General features: G+C 37.2%; 1 protein-coding gene across 1 annotated transcript in view; it reads right to left on the bottom strand.

The window, feature by feature from the left end:
* KHDRBS3 (KH domain containing, RNA binding, signal transduction associated 3) overlaps positions 1-21,093 on the bottom strand; it is a 153,047-nt gene that overhangs the window by 121,020 nt on the left and 10,934 nt on the right. The window contains exons 3-4 of the mRNA XM_008582820.1: positions 7,285-7,401; positions 924-1,070 (exon numbers count right to left, since the gene is read on the bottom strand). Of these exons, the coding sequence (XP_008581042.1) occupies positions 924-1,070; positions 7,285-7,401 (264 nt within the window). The remainder of the gene's footprint in view (positions 1-923; positions 1,071-7,284; positions 7,402-21,093) is intronic.

The raw sequence follows: 21,093 nt of genomic DNA, 5'->3' as shown, positions 1-21,093 counted from the left end.
ACTGTGATTTAAAATATCTCCACCTATAAATAAATAGTTGTTTTTCTTACAGATAATATGATCACAATACATGTATATAAGTCAATCCACCAGCCAGCCTGGGATCACTGAAGACACGGTCTTACCCAGAAAGCTGTGTGGCAGATGTGTCAGCTTCTTTAAAATAAACTGTCTACAGAGCCAAAGTGTTGAATGCTTCAGTTTTTTAATCAAGAGCATGCAAATCACACAAAAGCTCTTTTTATCAAGAGCATACAAATCACACAAAAAACTTAAGTAATTTTTGAACAGAGGTAGAGATATATTAATAATCACATTCTTAGTAATGTCAAGGTATCTGAAAGGGTTAAAACAGTCTATCAATTGTTAACAAAACATAAACACCTGGCAGAAGCTAGCTAAATGGTCTTTCTCCTCTGTGCTCATTATGGTTATGTCTGTCATATTTATCATGCTGTACTGAAATCAGCTGTTGATGTTTCTCTTTTCCCCTAAACTGCATATTCCTTGAGGGTGAAAACTGCTTTTATTCATGTCTGCATATAGAGTACAGTGCTTGGCACACAGAAGTCACTAATGGGCTTGTGTTGGAGAACAATGAATTTGTCAAGTGTTTTCGGTGTCACATAAAAGCTTAGGATCTGAAGTCCCAAAACCTGAACTAGTGATTGTGCTAAGTTTTTCAGCCATGTAACATTAGTAGTGTCATTTAATCTCTCTAAAACTCTATTGCCTAAATGTATAAAGAAGGAATAATGCCAAATAATTCACAGGGACATTATGATGTCTGACTGACATGACGTATATGAAAGTTTTTTAGCAGATAAGGAGCTATGCAAATAACTATTACTGACAAGAATTATCGAGGATTAAAATAAAGGACTTTAAAGTGCAAGTTAACTATCAAGAAAAATTGTACTAACAGGGATGAGAAACTTTTTGATTTCTTCCAAAGCATGTCCCATCCGGGCATAAGCTTCTGCTGGCGGGGCAAACACTTCAATGAGAACATGGAGATCATCATTGAGGTGAAAGTATTTTGCTTCTCCACTTTTCCTTAACTCTTCTTCCTGAAGAAAGAAAGAGTACATTTAGAAATGTGTCACTAAAAGAAGAAAATAAAAACTACTCAAAGCTTATATAGCATGTATTTATCATAGGAGATTCTCAACAGCAAACATCACCCCCTGAGGAAGAAAGTTTCAACTAAAAATCTGATCCTGTCACTCCCCAGCTTTTATAAACACTCCAAAGCCTTCTTACTACCACTGGAATAAAGTCTATACTCCTGAAGCTGGCCTATAAAGAATCCCATCAACTGCCCACTGTCCCCTACTCCAGCTCCTTTGCCTTCTCCTGTCGCCTTTGCTCAACTCACTGCAGCTGCTGCACAGACCACTTTTGTGTTTCTCAAGCTGGCTAAGCTCCCAAGCTCACTCCTGCACTGGCTACGCTGTGTAACTGTGATGCTGTTACAAACCATTTATCACTATCTATAATGTCTAAAATACCTTAATTTTTAATTGTCTTTTTAAAATTTTCCCTCACTGGAAGGTAGGTAATCACCATGGAGCAGAAACTGTATTGCCTTATTTGGTGATGTATTCTCCAGGTCTAGAAAAGTGGTTGGTATATAGTAGATCTCAACAAATAATTGTGGAATGAATGGTTAAACATGACTCATTCATTGCTATGTTCATTTGCTCATTTACATATTCATTCAAAAACATTTTTACATGTTAGACACTATATTATGTCTAACGACAAAACTGAATAAAATAAAAGAGATTTATTACATGATTTTAATAATTATGACAAAGGTTTTTAAACTTTTATCAGGGGTTTACATAATGAAATTTGGAAGAAAATTAGAAGGAGGGAAAAACCAGACTGTTAAGGGTCTACTGATTTTGCTCTATTACCTTTTTTTTAACTTTCAACCATACAAAACGTGATCTCCAGAATCTGGGTCTTCTATTAGTCTTTATTTTCAACATTAAAATCAGACAGATCAAGATTAGTAGGAATCTGTGCATAAATGATTTCCAAAAGGTAGGAAATCTTCCTAGCCTCTTCAGAAAACCTATCCCATGGGCCGTGGCTCACTTGGGAGAGTACGGCGCTGGTAGCGCCGAGGCCGCGGGTTCGGATCCTATATAGGGATGGCCAGTTTGCTCACTGGCTGAGCGTGGTGCAAACACCATGCCAAGGGTTGCGATCCCCTTACCGGTCAAAAAATAAAAGAAAACCTATCCCAAAAGAGAGGTGAACCCAGGAAGTCTCAACATCCCCGCCTTTTAATTCCACCATTAGCCAGGAGTCCAGTGATGCAAATGCTAGAGGCAATACAGCCTTGACTCACTCTCTAAGGTTTCAACTTCTGTTACTTAATTGATTTGAATTCTTCCAAAGAGCATAAAAAGGATTTAGTCAGATATACCTGAATCTTAGCTATGCCAGTCATGAGCTGTGTGAGTTTAGACAGATTATATATAGCCTTAATTTGCAAAATTAATTTGGTGTTAACACATGTATACTAATGCAGGATCATTGAGAATACAAGGTACATCTTTATATAAATATCTGGCAAAAGGAGTTATATACAGCCTAGTACATTGCCTAACATATGGTAGTCAATAAAGGCTAGTCTCCTTCACATTTATGGAAAGTGGGTCATAAACAAAGAAAAGAAGAAAAAATATCTGAAGGAAGAGTAAACATAAGCTATCCTATACATTTCCTTTGAAATTTGTCTTGAGTATAAAAAGCACATTCTTTTATGCCAACTAACAGTTCATTGTTCTAATCAGAACATTTCTGCCATTTGATCTGAAACTCTGTCTTTCATAGCTGCAGTTTTAAGAATTGGATTCTATGCACAGTAGTTCATCTCTGAAAGCATGAACTACTGAAACAAACATTTCTAATCCTTTTTTAATAATGGCACCAGAATAATGATTTTAACAAAAGATTCTAATTATTCTATGCACAGTAGTTCATCTCTGAAAGCATGAACTACTGAAACAAACATTTCTAATCCTTTTCTAATAATGGCACCAGAATAATGATTTTAACAAAAGATTCTAATTATTGGTTCATATTTAAGCATTTTCATTTCTATCCCAAACTTAAGGTGGGATAGAGACGATTTCTCATCATAACTGTAGCCACTGTACAACTCCATAGTGTGAGACGTTATCACCAGACTATCCATAGATCAATGATGAGAGGCAATGTGATGTTTGGGGAAGAGCACAAACTTTGAAGTTTTGTATTCAAATCCAAAATCCAATATTTACTGTATGGCTTTGGGCAAGTTAAATTATCCTTATCCTGAAAGGATAATTTCAGGTGAAGATAACAATAATGTAGTACCTATCTCATAAGGTTGTTATAGTAATAAAAGAGTTAACACACAAAAAAAAGTTTTTAGAATTATGCCTATTATTATTACATAACTACAGTATTAAATAATATATTATTCTATCATATAGATGATATGAGCAAAATATCTACCATGAAGTTTGGTACAAACTAAAGGCTCAACAGACCATAGAATTATCATGATTATTACACTACATTACCAGCTGATACATATCAGTAATCACTCCCATTTCATCATCAATGTAAGAAATAAAAAAAAAAAATTATGTTTGCAGTAGTCCTTAAAGAGCAAGCACTCTGAGAGTCTAAAAGGATGAGCTTTTAATACTAAGAAATGAGAATCTCTTTAGAAACACACATATTATTAACTGACAATTTCTGTAGACTAAAAGTAGTAAAAAGGACCAACTGATATCAATATTACAGTGTTCAGGCAGTGTGGATCTGATTACAACACAGCAGATGGGATATTGGCAGTATCCATTTAAAGTAGTAAACCTGTTAGTTAAACTATCACCTGTGGACACCTTCAGTGAAATGCTTATAAAGGTATAACTGATGGGCCATGTGGCAGAATCTACAGCACAGTGTGACAGCAGGCAAGAGAAAGATAAGGCCGGTGGGGTGGAGTGAAATGGGCTGTTTTTTCCTGTACTCAAAAGTTTAAAGAAGGTAGTAACAGACTCAGGGCTTTATGTTATCAATTCAATGCCTGCAAATCCAGAAGTATCCAAGGAGGTTTTACTACCTGTAGTCACAGAATGATGCTGAGTTCAAGCTTGTATACTGCTGAATGACAATGCAGATGCCCAGCCCTCTCTTCTGTGAGCACAGAACAATGGATAACAGTGAAAATCTGAGAACTGGATTGGCAAAATTTGGGAGGATTCAAATAACTCTGAGTTCCCAATGCTAAAACCCCACTGAGCCTTCTACATCAGCAAAAGCCTATCTGGTGAGCCCTTTCCTATGCTGCCTGAACAGCTGAGGTATTCCTTGAAAGAAGATGGCAATTCTCATTCTTCATTACTACTACTCCTTATATCCCCCTGGCCTACCATCAGATCTCTGATTGCCCCATAGATGCAGAGAATAAGAGAGCTAAATTAAATCCAGAGGAGAAGGCTGCTCACATACAATAACCATAACATCTATCCTAGTGTGAGACACTTCCTCCTATTCATCCCAGTAAGGATCTGGGACCTTTTACTAGAGTGACTGTCACTGAGGTGAAGAAATACCTAGATAGTTTGAGAATTAATAGAATTGACTCTGAGCTAATGGTGCTTCACTGAGATCACCCAATCACAGTGGGTCTTATGGAGAAAAGAAACAAATGGACTTCTGGGCCTAGTCCTTTGACAGTGGGCTTAGTTGATTGTAACTCCACTGTGTATGCTGTAGCAGATTGAATTATGCCCCCCAAAACTCAATGAAGCTTGAATTGTGTCCCCCAAGTTTTATGTATTAGAAACTTAGCCCCCACTGTGACTGTTAAGAGGGTGGAAAATCCTATTATAGTAATTGAAAGGTGGAGTCTTGAAGAGGTGATTGACTTGAAGGACTGTACAGTAGTGAATAGATTAAAAATGGTGGTCAGGGGCCTTGTTCCAAGGACTTTAAAAGAAGAAGAGAATCTGTTTCTCTCTGCTTCCACCATCTTGCAATGTGAGACCCCTGGGTCACTGTTGCCACCACCAAATGGACCTTGGACATCCCAGCCTCAAAAACTGTCAGCAATAAATTTCATTTTCTTATAAATTACCCAGTTCCATGTATTTTGTTATAAGCAACAAAAACTAACTAATACATTTGCTATTCCTCCAGTTCCTGGATGTCTTGATGGAATGTGAATAATCAGCCACTTGCAGAATCCCCATATTGATTAGCTGACCCATGTGATCAAAGACATAGAAATGAGAGGATTACTGATCGGTGATAAGTGGTCTGAAAAAGAGGCCCAAGAGTGTAAAAACAGAGTGCTCTATGCTAATGCAGAGCAGGCACTCAGCCAGGGAGTCAAGAGGACTCATGGCAGCAAAAGTTAGAGCACCTCATTCCTCAACCACTTCAGTGCTACTCAAAGTGTTCATAAACTAAGTGACCATAGTGACAAGAACAGAAATTGTGCATTACTTCCTAATACAGATTCTCCTCAACAAAAATTACTGGCTACTGTCATTGCTGAGTGCCCAACATTCCAACAGCAGAGAACCACCAAAAGCCCTTGATATGACAACATAATCTAGAAAGATCACCAAGCCCTAATAGGAAGCCAATAATAGTTAGGGTCCCTTTCAATATATGGATAGCCAGGCACTTGCTGTTACTTGAAGATACAATCTAGATAAAGATTTGCCTTTCTTGCTTCTATTCCACCTACAAAACTATTGATGGATGCCTTGATTACACAAAACATTGCTTCTGACCAAGAAACTCTCTTAACAACAAATAAGGACAATGGACACCTGTTCATGGGTTTCACTGTTCATATCATGTAGCCCATTACCAGATGGCCTCAGCATGGGTGGAGTACTGTCCTACAAGATACACATAATTTCTCACCACCTGGCCAATACATGCTTTCATTTTCTTCCACTACCAGAAAGATGAGTCAAGTAATCAAAGAAACATCATTTGAGATAGCAATGCTTAGTGAGTAGTTAGTAAAACCTGGCTGTGCGTTAGAATCACTTCAAACACCTACTGAAAATGTATTTTGAGGACTTTAAACAAGCTGGGATATGGAAATCTGTATTTTTTAAACAGTATTCCATAGAGTTTGACACATATCATGTTTTCCACTGCTGTAGTAGAAAACATACAGGTGTTGATGTCAGAAAACTATGGTTTTATTGACTGTGTTAACTAAACAATACAATGAACTTCTCTGATTAACCCACACAATATACTCAAGTTCCCTGAATCTGTTTTCTTACATGTAAAATAAGGAAAATATTATCTTCCATCATTTTTCCAAGGATAACATGGAACAATGCCTGAAAAATGTCTCACACTGTGCCTGACTCACAGTGCTGTTCAATAAACAAATAGTGGCTATTTCGTTATAAAAGCTATTACTTAGATGAAATTTTTTATGAGGAGGCTGAATTTTATCTAAATAACTTTCAATTCTAAAATGATCACTGTGCTCAACATTTCATGGTAAGTGATCACTAAATGTGGACTTGGTTCTCAGTAATACAAATCTTTTAACAATGAGAGAACAAGTGACATTAGAGAACAACGTTAAGTGACACACATTATGAAACGTAAAAATGTCTTTCAGAATAGGTATGCTTAAGAAAATTATCAATAAAAATAACTCAGTAATTTTTAGCCTGTTTAAAAAGTGTCATATTGCCTAGTAGAACAACTATTTGTCAGAACAGTAAGCAATTAGTAAAACATGTAGAATCAATTTTAATAGCTCGATAAAATGCATATACTAACAAATAAAGGTCAAAAAGAAGAAAAAAAGCATATACATTATAAACTAAACTATATGAAACATATGTATGGAAAAAATGATCCAAAGTAATTAATCTAAAATGCAGTGATGGTGAGACTATAAATAACTTTTATTTCTCTTCATAATAATTTTAATACTTCCCACAAGGTGACATATTACATCTCAAATCAAAACTACAAGTATTGAAGTTTTATGTTATGTATAAATATAAAGCTTACAGATGCAGGTTTAAGATCCCACATATTCTGAGATTAGAAGAGTGACTCAATTTTCTACACAGTATCATAAATTTATTACCTTACATAATATACTCATATAATTCCATTTGAGAGCCTAGTGACCTTTTATATACTATATATAATACGATAGATGGTTTAAAAGTACATATCTTGACTAAAAAAGTAGCTACCGTCATTAATGAATATTACCTTTGCCTTGTCTCTCATGGAACCTTTTCCAAGGATGGACATTTTTGTCAAGGTTTCTTCTTGCAAACGCTTCAGAGAATTGCCACGTGGACCCAAAAGCTTCCCCACAAAGTTGAACTAGGAAAAACAAACCAACCAAATTTGTAACATTCATATCCGAAAGTAATATATTAATACTGAACCCTTAGGAAATGCTGTAGTATGCTACGCATCACTAATTAATGACAAATATTTAAGTTCCTGCTACATGCGTCACACTGTGATGTTTTCCATGAACACCTAAAATGAAGCTAAACCAAATGCTGTAGTATGCTACGCATCACTAATTAATGACAAATATTTAAGTTCCTGCTACATGCATCACACTGTGATGTTTTCCATGAACACCTAAAATGAAGCTAAACCCTGTAAATAAATTGCTACATTTCTTCATACCAATCACTTCAGTGACAGCTATATTTCACAAATTTTGAATTAAACCAGAATTCTTAGGTTGCTATCTGGACAATTTTAACACACATTAAATATCAACCATGAACACCTGTAGGATTAGAATGTAGGTGAGGAAAAAGGACACCACGTGTACTGTAATATCCACTAGGATGGTCATTATGGAGTACTTAGGTTTTTTTGCTAGGTCAGCATTTAGAGTCCATTATTCAACCAAGGAGTAGACTGGCTTAGATCAGTTTTTAAGCATTCAGTGGCTGAAAGAAGATTTACAACAAAATCCATTTATCTCTTCCAAAATAACTGCCAGAATAAATATCAGCTGAGTAACCTGAGCAAGTTACCTAACTTTCTTAGTTTCCTCATCTGTAAAATAGAAATGACAATAGGACCTACCCTTCATTGGGCTGTTCTGAGGATTAAATAGGTCAATATAAGCAAATCATTTAAAACAATGCTTGGCACATAATAGGCACCCAATAAATACATCTTGAATAAAATAATTATTATTTGGAATTTCACACAACTTTTAAAAGCCTTACTATATAATGAAGGTAAATCATGAATACTTCTTTATCAGCAGAGAGAAAACTGTTCTCTTTGGCAAGATTCTTGATTACAAACTCATGTAGCTGCCACTTCTTCCATGAACTATGCTGCTGCCATGCTGTTGCTGTTTACTAGCAAAAATTGTTCCTCAATTTATCTAACTATGGCAATTAAAGTAATTTTCCTGAAATAAGTAGTTAGCACTTTAAGAAATCAAAATGGTATTTTTTTCCTTCCCACTTTAAATTTTATTGGCCTTCAATCAAGACTTATATATTTTTAACCTTTACATGTTATTTTTTGCTTTTTAAAATTTCATTTTAAATAATTTTTTTAAATGTAAAAGTTATAATTACAGAGTTTAAAAAATCAACTACTACTACAAGGTGGGGGAAAAAATCAGTGACCTGAGCCACCCACCCCCTACTTTATTCTTGCTCCCCATTTTCTCTGTTTTATCTTTCTGAAAATTTTACTATTTGAATATTGGAATTCTCGAGTTGAATCTCTATTATTTTTCCTGTCTCTGTTTTACTTTATGAAAGATTTAACTACATTTCCTATTTATCTATTGATTCTTTCATTTCTACTATCAAATGTTTTTACTACTACTGAGACTTTCTTATATTTGTTCCTTTTTTAGTGGTATTTTTATATTTTGTGGAAACAATATAATTTCTCATTTTTCTGAAGATATTAATGACAGCAGTCCTTCCCTGTCTTGGATCTTACAGGTTCTGCTTCTTCCTAGTTTCCCCTTTCATGTTTTGTGAGTTGGTCTCTTTCTACATAACAGACTTTCCTCAGATGTCTGGTAATCCTCTACCACCAGTTGTAAAAAGCTAAGATTCAGGCTCTAAATGTTAACTGGAAGTCCTGATTTCATACATGGGACTTGACAATTGGTAGGTTTCACTGTAAACAGGGCAGCTAAGTTTTTCATCAAGAGCTTCTCAGATATCAGTATCCGTATTTTTCTCTTGGGCTAGGCACTTCCCTGAAGAATTCTCCAATCTCCTAAGAGGAGGTATAAGCCTGGCCACCAGAACCCTGGAAATCCCAACATTAAACATGCATAATTTTACTTAAAGGAAATAATTCCCTCATTTCTACTGTGACATTTCACTCTAGCCCTCAGCTGTATCTATCTGTGTCTTAGAGCCTAACGTTTCTCTTGTTCAACCTCTTCAGGAAACCTCTGGTCTTTTGCGAGAGTGTGGAGGGGAAGACTCTTGGTTTTATCTGATAGGAAGAACATCTGGTGATCTAATTCTCATACAAACATTCAACCAAGTCTACTCTTTTCAGTTCTACCACATAAATCCGCCTTTACAGTAAAGTATATCTATAATTTCTGAGTCTTCTCAAGGTTTTCTCATACTAATGAGCAGGTTTCTGGTTGAATTCCTTGCAGCAAGCAAGCTCAGTATTCTGCTTTCTCTGGTTTCCTGAGTCATGACCATTTATCCACTTATTTTGCAGACACCAAAATTTCACTTATATAATTGTCTATTGTTGTCTCGCCCATTTTTTTTCTTAATTTTCATGAATTTGTGCCATTTTTATTTGTATTCATTTTAGCAGGTTTCAAGGATGGAATAAAAATCAATTTCTGTAGTCAAATGGCCGTATTTACATCGTGTCTTTAATAGTCAAATACTTCCCAACTGATAACAAGAGGCTTTAGAAATCATCCAGTCTACACATCTAATTTTATAACTAAAGAAACTGTTCTAATTTTATAAATAAAGTCCACACAGTGATATGACTTATTCAAGATTATTTGATAAAACATATTTTGACAAAACGTATTTGCTAAAACATATTGAAGGTTATTTGATAAAACAATTTTAGATAAGAAGGAAAAGCATTTTATATAATTTTATATATCTTTAGGGGTTTCTTTCTCCATTTAACTTCCATTAGTCTTTTGTTCACAAAAAGTATATAAATGAATATTCTGACAATCAGAAACGCTTTTCCTGTCCTTGTCCTTCTTAACTCTGTTCAACTATATATTGTGTATCAATTACATCTCCCTGGTCAAATTAACCTTCACAACATAGGGATCATTCTACCTACTGTTGGTGCCTCGTATATGAATTAAGTAAGAAAATGCATACAAATCACTTACCAGACAGCCAATAAACTGTGCACACTTGGTACCAAATTAGTACATTATAAACTGATGGATTTAACTATTTTAGACATGTGTAATTTTATCTGAACAATATCCACCTTCATCCACAAGGCTACCAAGTGAGTCACAATACTGAAACATGACCAGGCCCAGGACACCTAAACTGGTCAAGAAGTTGACCTTTGACTGGAAGTCAAGGGAGTCTGAGGTTTAGAACAAATTGTGCAGGCACTGAATGTCCTTAGAGCTGAGTCATAATGATGGCAGTATGCTTGGTTGCCTGGTCAGGTTCTCAAACTGTAGATTGCATCACCTCCCTAGGGTGGCATTTGGAAATATTTAGCATGTTTGTTTGGTTGTCACAATGACTGGGGGGCACTTCTGGGATTTAGTGGGCAAAGGCTATAATGTCACACATCAGAAATGAATGGGACTGCCCCTAACAATGAGGATGTTCCTGTGTAAAATGTCAACTGTGCTCCTATTAAAAAATACTGTTAGAGAGAAGAAACACAGACTTAGGATTACTTTCTATTTCTTAGGTTTGGAGCCCTTGTTATACTGCCCTTTCTCAGTCTGTAAATTCAAGTCCTCCATGGATTCTATAAATTATCCTAATGTAGTTAAAAAACAAGACAAAAAAGTAAATCCCTTAATCTAGCCACAGTCAGTACTCACAACAAGAAAGGTCTAAGTAACAGATGGACTAAATACATATCTTGGACTCTTTAGATAATATAAACAATAAACAACCAAAGTTCTCTTATTTGGCATTAGTCCTACAACACCTCCTGATATTCCACTTGCTATGGACTTCTGAAGGACAGTCACTAGCGCTCTCTGTAACCAGCAGTGTGAACACAGCAATTCCTTAGACTTTCTAGTAGTCCTCAGTTTCACCATATTCACCACAGTGTGGCTTATAAGAGTCATTACACTTCAGTTATTATGAAGATTAAAAATCAGATAAAGTGCTGAGCACTGTGACAATGTTGAATTTTACCTGAGCCCTGTAACCATCAAAATCAGTGATGATTAGGAAATACCCCCACACTTTTGTGTTCCTGGAAAGAGCTTACTGCAAAAGACCACTCTTCTCCATATGATTGAACGACCCCTTATTTACTTATAACAAAACCAGACACAGACATTCCAAATTCCCATTCTTTGACCCATAAAAGATTAGCTGAACTATCTACCTCCACTGATCAATCGGAAAAAGCCCCACACCCTGATTGATTAAACCTTAATTCAGCTTCTCTCCTTCTCCCAGGCCCCTGAACTTTGATCTACCCTCAACCTGAGCCAGCACACAAGCTTTCCTAAAAGATTCCTCTGAAAAACAGACCAAGATCAGGGTAGAACATTCTCTGATTACTGTCTCATCCTGCCACTGCCACTCATTCATCCTACTTCCCTACACCCTTCTAGCCTCACTCACTTCACCCCATAAAAGGAAAGCCCTTTTGTACTTGACCTCCAAGATGTAACTTACTTGTCTCATGGTCAGCGAATTCTCTCTAGTGTAATAATCACCCTTCCCCTAGTACAATTGCCCTTTTCTATGTTCTTAATGATAATCATTTCAAATAGTCTCTCCTCATTTAAGTACTGATTTATTTTTTACTTGACAACTATATCTGCAAGATAGATAGTAAGAACTTAATACATTTTAAGATTTACCTTTACAGGTAACTTCATTTGTCGAAATAAATTCATTTGTTCATTAAAAAATAGTCATGTATTAATAATTTCATTTGTATGAAGGCCAAAGTGTTACCATTTCTAATACCAATGATTTTTCTCCAGATGTCAATTATTTTATTGCATGCATGCATACAACAATCGTTACAATTGTAAAGAGAAAAATTTAAGAGCTTATGAAGATGGTAAACCAATATATAGTAAGTATATTTGAGTTTCACTACATAATGTATAAGCCACAATAATTATATTCTCCACTGGTAAAGACCAAGTGCCTTTCTGAACTACCTTTAATTGATCTAAACTATATTTGTGACATGACACTATTCCTTGGGGAACAATTACAGTTCAGCTGTCATTTCATAAACAACTAAACCTCAAGAACATGTCATGGTCTACATTAAAAGGTTTCTCTTAATTGGGTGCTCATCAAAAAGTTGATTAGTCTACCAAAGAGATGTTTTATTGACCTCTAACTCAACATTCAAAACTTGTAACCTCTGCCACCACAGCTTCAAGCACGTTCTTCTTCCAGAGTCACTTAGCCCAGCAAATGGAGTGACTCAAGTGACCACCATCCATGCAGTGACTCAAGTCTGAAGCCTGACACTTATTCCATGAAGGCAGAGCCTAGGCTTTTTGTGTTTCCTGCTTTCACTCCAACACTTGTGCAGAGAGGGCATTTAATAAATGTTCAATGAATTAATTAACTATATCTTAAGTTTACCTCCTAAACATCTCTTAACCTGTTCATTTTCTTCAGCTCTATCACAACCATCCTAGTCTAGGCCCTCATACCCTCTAACCTAGACCACTGAAGGGTCCTTCTTGTGTCCACTTCTGCCTTTTTCAATCAGCAGAGAGGACTTTTTGTTTTTATTTTTGCAGCTGGCCTGTACAAGGATCTAAACCTTGACCTTGATGTTGTAACACAACACTCTAAACAACTGAGCTAACTGGCTAGCCCCAGAGAGGCCTTTTTAAAACACAAAGTTTACCTCATTACATCTCTGCTTAAAATACAACTATTAAACTGTCCTTAGAATCTAAGTCCAAATATCCTGTTATTGCTGTAAAAGGTCCTCTGTGAGTGAGCTCTTGCCCACTGTTCTTGCCTTACCATACTCCTTTTAATTTTAGCCATTCTGAATTTCTTTCAGTTTCTCAAAATTACAATGCTGCAAGAACTGCCCATTAATCAGATGTAGAAAGCTAGAAAGAACATTGCCCTCATTCTTAAAACAATAAAAAAAGCTGGACAGAATTCAATTAATGCTGACGTCCCAGGGCAAACACTAACCCCACATCTGGCGCGAGGCACCCGTAAGGAGAAACAAAACTCATGCATATGCTTATCTATGGTGGAAAGAACATTGCCCTCATTCTTAAAACAATAAAAAAAGCTGGACAGAATTCAATTAATGCTGAAGTCCCAGGGCAAACACTAACCCCACATCTGGCGCGAGGCACCCGTAAGGAGAAACAAAACTCATGCATATGCTTATCTATGGTGGACTAGCATGAGAGTATAAAGCCCTGGAAGCCCCCAAATTAGAAGGGTTGACACCCTTTTTCTGCAGGAGTCACCCCTATCCCTCAGGCGCTTCCAGAGAAGATCAGGGAGAATACTGAAAGCACTTCAGGAAGGGGGCACAGGGTAGAGGAGTCTGGGCAGATTCCAGCAGTGGCTGCTTTCTTCTACTTCACCAGCTCCCCTCTGTCCCCCTCATGAACGAAAGCTTTAGTCTGCAGGAAGAAGGGCCACAAAACCATTTTATTTATTTTTTTTAAATACTAACAAATTCAACAAAACATGTACTTAGATCAGTGCCTAGCCCTCAGTAATTGTTATTACTACTACAACTCTGGTGATATGGCAAACATATTCTAGATGCTGGCTGGTAAACAAAAACAGACAAGGAACCTATCCTTGCTGAGTTTTACCTTCTAGTTGTAGGAGACAGATGATAAACAAGTAAAACATACCTGTAGATGATAACGAAAATGTTTGTTAACTGGGAGAAAGCATCTAGTGATAGAGACAGAAAGCAACTACAGACTGCACGGGTCTTCGCTGAGTGGATGAACAAAACCAAGAGTAAGCTGGCCTCTCTGAAATGGTTACATGTGAGCTGTACCCTATGCAAGGATCTGGGAACTGAACATTTCTTGCAACGTGAACAGCAAGTGCAAAAGCCCTCTGGTACTAAGGAGCTTCTAAGAAACAAGAAAAGAGAGTCAGCTTGGATGGAGAAGAGTGAATCCGGGGAAGAGACATTCTTTCTTTTTTTATTTTTTGTGGCTGGGATAAAAAAGAAAGAAAGGGACTATCTTAAAATACAGTTTGGAAAGAGTAACAAGAGAAATGTAGGAAGAGGAGAGAGTTAAGTATGGATTCAGAATGTCAAAACAGGTGTCTGGAGGAGAAATCCATGGAGCCTGTTAAACTGTGAATGAGCTGTAAGAAAGGACTGGGCTGTGCATGAACTTTTTACAACTGATTTTGTTCTTTTTTTCAATGTAAATTTGTGTCATTGTTAAAAAAATGAATTCACAATTATATGGAAAACTTAAGCAGTAACCAAAATATAAAGAGAAAATGAAACCACCCATATTATATGTATATTTTAAATCCAAACTCTTGGTGATGGCCTGTGTGGCCTGACTGGATTTGTTTTTCTGTCTTCTACTCTTACCTCATCTCTTAATTCTCTGCCCCTAACTGGCCAGCCCCAACATTCCCTTTTTAAAAGAGGATTCTTAAGAAAAGGAAATGTGTTTTATTTATCTTTGAAATCTCCACATCTCAATCTCCTCCATTTGTAATACACTGTCTGGCACATAGTGATGCTCCAAAAAAAAAAAAAAAAAGTAATAAATCAACAAAAGCAACAATAAATTAATAAACTTTGGGTCCAGGAACCTAGTGTCCTGTCTATTGCTGCTTTATTTTGAGAAAGCCAAAACTATACAGGTAAAACCATAAAATATAAAAAACAAGAAATAAATAGCAATACATAATATATAATATGAAATGTTATATAAAAATATTTTTGTACAAGAAATAATTTCGGGCCGGCCCGGTGGCGCAATGGATAGTGCGCCGCTTGGGAAGCGCGGCGGCGCTCCCGCCCAAGGGTTCGGATCCCACATACAGACCGGTTCCCGCTCACTGGCTGAGCGAGGCGCGGGAGCAACCCCGAGGGTTACGATCCCGTTGCCGGTCCCCAGTCCGGTACGGGGGCAACACTGAGGGTTGCGATCCGTTGCTGGACACGGAAAAAGACAAAAAGACAAAAAAAAAAAAAAAAGAAAAGAAATAATTTCAAAACATAAAAGTCCTCTCAATGGTAGAGTCCTACTGTTGACTAAGACAAAAATGCTCCAAAATGTTATATAGTCTTTCTTCTGACTATAACATGAACTGCTTAATAGCAGTCAGCTTTTAAAAAATATATATTAGGTTTACTTGATGTCTATACACATAAAAGAGGAATTGCCCTCTTTGTTACTGCAGCACAAAGGAAATCAGATACCTTCTGCTATTAAAAAAAAGTCAAGTTCTGCACTATTAAAGTGGCCCACAGAATAACAGATTATCTTTAATAGAGCATTTTGAAATGGAGTTAAACTTTTTGATCCAATGTACATATAAATATGTAACAATTATTATACCCCATGGACAATACCATAAAATTGTGTCCAATTAAAGATATCAAAACTTTTTTAGAACATTATACAAACTATATTTTAGAGAGAGAGTGAATCCCAACTTGCAAGCAAAGGTGGAAACCACATAATTTTCACACAGCCTTACCTGAGTGGCAAGGAGAAAATCAAGAATACAAGAGTTCCACTTTAATGCTATCTTGGTTATCTACTGCTGCATAACAAACTACCCCAAAACTTAAAAGTCTTGAACAATACCCATTTTATGCATCTGCTCACAACTCAGTGTCTTGGCAGGGAGGAGAGATCATCTAAGCTTGTATTTGTGACCTGCGGCAACAGCCAGATTGACTGGGGCTGAAGGATCCACTTCTAAGATGGCTTATTCCTATTGCTCATAAGATAGTGGAAGTTGTCAGCGGGAACTTGGTCTTAGCTGGTTTCACTGATTCTCTTCCACCTGGGTATCATGGCCTTCCACTTACCATGGTGGCATTAGAGTGACAGGCTTTTGCACGGTGTCTGGCTCCCAAGATGAGAAAAGCAAAAGCTATCAGACCTCCTTAAAGCTCAGACCTAGGAACTAGCATTGTGTCAACTCTGCTACAGGCTATCAGTTAACACAAGATGCAGGGTCAGGACACACTCAAGGGAGGGGCACTAAACAGAGCATGAATGTGTGCAGGTGTGGCCATTAGGGGGTGGAGCACAATATAATACTCTACCACAGATACAAATGCCAAAGCAGTCATTTATCACAAAGTTAAATTTTAATAGCCTCAAACATCACAGTCTTTTCTAAGGCCTGGCTATATACTGGCCTGCCTTCTTTTCCCTAAATGGAAAGCAGGATGGTGAGCTCTCTCTGTCTTATTCATCTTTGTACCTCAATGACTGCCTAGAATGGCACCTACCTGATAACTGGCAAGCAATGTTTCATGCATACAAAAGTTAATGATGAATGCCAACCAAAATTAAGGTCCAAAATGTATTAATCACTACCCAGGATATTAATTAAAACAAAACCTATAACACTACACACAGACACAGATGGAAGGAAGGAGATTTCTTGTATATGGGTCCTAACAGGCCAATAGCATCTTATAACTGAGCATCTTAAAAAATTTAAATGTTTATTAAAAATGTGTAAAAAGACATCTGAGAATGATTGCAAAATAACAGATATTAGTATTAGATAAACAATGTAAATTCATTTCTCTACAGGTGGATCTGAAGTAGGTCTGAAATAGAGAGGGTATAAAGAATTTTTTGTTAAATGTTTGGGGGCTGGTTGGTTAGCTCAGTTGGTAAGAACATAGTGCTGATAACGCCGAGGTCCAGGGTATCTGATCCCTGTGCCAGCCAGCCTCCAAAATAGTTAAATGTTTGGGGGCTGGTTGGTTAGCTCAGTTGGTAAGAACATAGTGCTGATAACGCCAAGGTCCAGGGTATCTGATCCCTGTGCCAGCCAGCCTCCAAAATAATAATAATAATAATAATTGGATACAGTATGAAGTATATATCTCAAATTAATTTAACAGCAAAAAAATTATGAGAAAGGAAAGAGTCCATCAGTGCATTCCTGGTTACAGCAAATGTAAACATTCCCTATGGGTTATTACCTCAAATGTACCAAGCTCTTCAGTTAGGCACCTTCACACCCTTGCCCCTTCAGAGTGTATGTGTATATATATATATGTATACATATAAATTCTATACTTGTTCTATCACTGGTAGGGCAAGAGATTCATCATAAACACTACTGGATGTACAGAAATAGTTCCAATTGAGAAGACTATTCTTGTCATATCCAACTGGATCACAGTTGTTTTACCTTGTTACAGGGCTGAGCTTGTACTAGGCACAGGAGAAGGATCAACTTTGCCATTTTCTTGATCATTTAGGTTGTATTTGTAGCAGACCTTTAGTTCACAGTGTGAATTAAAGGTAATTCACAGTAATTTTTGCAATAATCTCTTTGCAATAATCCTTGCAATTTAAGGACAAGTTTAATTAAAACTAGGTAATAAAATCCATAAATCTGTAACCAGGCACATATAAACAACTAAATGCCCCAGTACACCCAAAGCAAATGAGTAACTAGAATTTTGTAAGATAATCTGCATTACGGAATTCCTCCTTTTACTTCAGTACACTCTCTCAAAGCATACATAACTGTATGACACTTATATGAATAATGTAATAGTACCAGTATTGATCCATGCACAAAATTAATAAAGTTTAATTTCCAGATTAAGAGCAGGGCTCTGGAGTCAGACTTTTGGGTTTCAAATGCCTGCTACTTAGTAACTATAATTTTTAGCAAGTTACTTAACTTCTCTGCTCTCCGGTTTTTTCATATGTGAACAAGAGATAATAATTCCTGACTCATAAAATTGTAAAGATTAAATGAGTTAATACATGTGAAGTGCTTAGAACATTGCCTGGCACAAAGAAAGGCATATGATTTGAGTGTATGTCCGCACACACGCACATAAATAAATAGAAGTCTACACACATATATAGAAGTTCTAACACATTTTTCTAGCAACCAAATGTACTGGACTGTGCATACGTCTCTTCGGAGAATATCACTCAAGCATCTGCTTTCTACACCCTACTGGGGAGAAAGAAACTGTCAGAGAACATCTTTAGTTCATAATCTCCACTCATCTATTTCCTGCCCACGGGCAAGAATACAAAGGGAGAATTAGCAATGTTTATTTTCCCTTTTTTCTCTTGAAATAAAAGACCAGGATCACTACCTTTATTAGCTCAATGGGACATTCAGTAACTTAACCGCTAACACCATTACTTAAATAAAGCCACATTTTAGTTGGTATTCAGAATTCTGATCTTATTTAAATTAAACCAATGTCTTAAATGCCAAACTTCACACAATAATAAGCCTAACAACGACATAAGGTAAATACTGAACATAGACCTATTCCTCCTCCCCATGCATACCAGAGTTCCCTCCCGCTCTGGGAAACTACCCCTGGCAAAAGTAGTTACCCAAGGAAAGGCACGTCCCCTTTAAGACAAACATCCCCTTTAAGACAAATGTCCCCTTTAAGACAAAAGGAAGACTGGAGGAAGCAGGGATCCTAAATAAATTAGCAGGATGGTGTTAAAGTATGCTGGCCAGAAGAATGGCGAGTAGATTAGCTTATCTACTCAGCCAGATCTCCTGTGCACTCTGAGTTGGGTGAGGGTCTGTGAATACACATGCAAATGATTTACACATCTACTTTGATCTGTTCACTATATAATTGTTGTATGTACCCCATGGTGCTGCGGATTTCCAGCAGCCGCTGTCAGCAACTCCCTTAAGTCTAATAAACCAATGTCTCTACCTACTGCACTGGGTGAGTTCTTTGGAATAGGCAAACACTATACAAGTGCCCTTTCAGATTTGAGACTCCCACAATACAAACAAGACTTGGACCATTGCGATCTTGTGAAAACAAGTGGCCTCTGAAGAAATAAAACACTTGTTTCTTAGGATAGTTACTAATTGAGTCAACCTTTGTAATACTGATAGTAATTTTCAGGATTCCAATAATCATCTCTAAAAATAGCAACCACTTTTTATGTGGGTATTTGAATTTCCTAGGAATAACTGATTCCACACCTGTGTTTAAATCAATCATTCCTAAATTTTAGAAGGGCTTAAAAACTATTTTATAATACAGAATACACTCTACCGTATATTCTAGTTGTTTATTTAGCTCAATGTTATAAATACTTCAGGGCTCTCTATTGGCTATCTAAAATTCCATGCCTACTGAAGACATTCCAGAATATTCAAGGATTCTTCAAAGACTTCATGGAAAAGTAGAATTAAAAGATAATACAAACCTTTCCATGAACTTTTTGAAGGACCCTCCTATTCCTTATCATTCCGATGAATGCTACAATCTGTCCTTCCTCATAATTAAATCAATAGTTATTCTTTCCTTCTCCCTGACCCCTACTTATTAATAGCCTAAATTTATTCTCAAGGACTAAATTTATTTTCACCAGTAATTCTTTCTCTTGAAGTAACTCCCCGTCACTCCTTTAAATTCTTCCATGATGTCTGTAGAGCTAGGGCTGGGTCTGGAGCTCACAGACCCCTCAAGTCCGTTGTCCAGACTGGGTCACAAACCCTCCACACGCAGGTCTATGAGTTAGGTAATGGGAAGAAAGGTCCTTGGAGTCTTGGCTGAAGAAAGAGTAGTCTTTATTTCTGCGCGCGCGCGCGCGCACACACACACACACACACACACACCTAGGAGCTAGGCAGTCCAAAGAGAAACTCAAAACTTAACTGCTACCAGTAAAGTCCAAAGAAAAACTGAGCAGCTGCCAGCAAAGTAAACATGCTCTATTTTTAGATGCGAGCTCTCTGCCCGCCAGCAGTTCAGGGACGCTGCTCCACACAACTCAAGAACAAACCAGAATAGCAACAATTCTAAAAAAAGATACATTGGTGCACATGTGCACTAACTTCACCCACACACACACCATTTGTTTACAAAGAATGTGCTGCACCATACCCAACCGGACCTGAGGCAAGGGGGCCTGATTAAACTATTCTATTTCCCAAAAATGTCCTTCTGCCTCTCTTATATTAATTTAATCTTTATCTTACATTTTTAATAAAGCTTATTCCCCTGTTAGATTATTGTGATATTGTGAAATATATACTTGGTCTTCATCCCCTTCTCCTGACATAGAACTCCCAAAATCCTTGGAATCTCCAAAGTGATAAGGGTCTTTTCATATGCTAATGATAGCTGGCAGCTGCTAGGTGGCTTCAGGATGGTGGCTGGTCTCAGAAAAGACCAAGACAGGACTTTCAGTGCCACCCTTCAACCACTGGGGAGGAAAAAGGAGCTGAAGGCTGAGTTGGTTGCCAGTGGCCAATCACTTAATCAATCATGCCTATGTAATAAATCCTCCAAAAAAACTCAAGAGGCCTGGGTTTGGAGAGCTTCTGGATACCTAAACACATGGAGGTTCCTGGATGGTGGCATGTAAGCGGAGGGCATGGAAGACCCATGCCCCTTCCCTCACATCTTGCCCTATACATCTCTTCATCTGGATCCTTTGTAATACTCTTTATAATAAATGGGTAAATGTAAGTACATGTTTCCCTGAGTTCTGTGAGCTGCTCAAGCAAACTAATCAAGTCCAAGGAGGGGGTTGTGGGAACACTGATTTATAGCCAGTTGGTCAGAAGTTCCAAATGCCTGGACTTACTACTGGCATCTCAAGTGTGTGTGTGTGTGGGGGGGGGGGGCCAGGCTCAG

The sequence above is a fragment of the Galeopterus variegatus genome, unplaced genomic scaffold, assembly GCF_000696425.1.
Source record: "Galeopterus variegatus unplaced genomic scaffold, G_variegatus-3.0.2 Scaffold2728, whole genome shotgun sequence".
NCBI lineage: Eukaryota > Metazoa > Chordata > Mammalia > Dermoptera > Cynocephalidae > Galeopterus > Galeopterus variegatus.
Note: the sequence above shows the minus strand (reverse complement) of the source record. Positions and strands in the feature narration are given on the sequence as shown.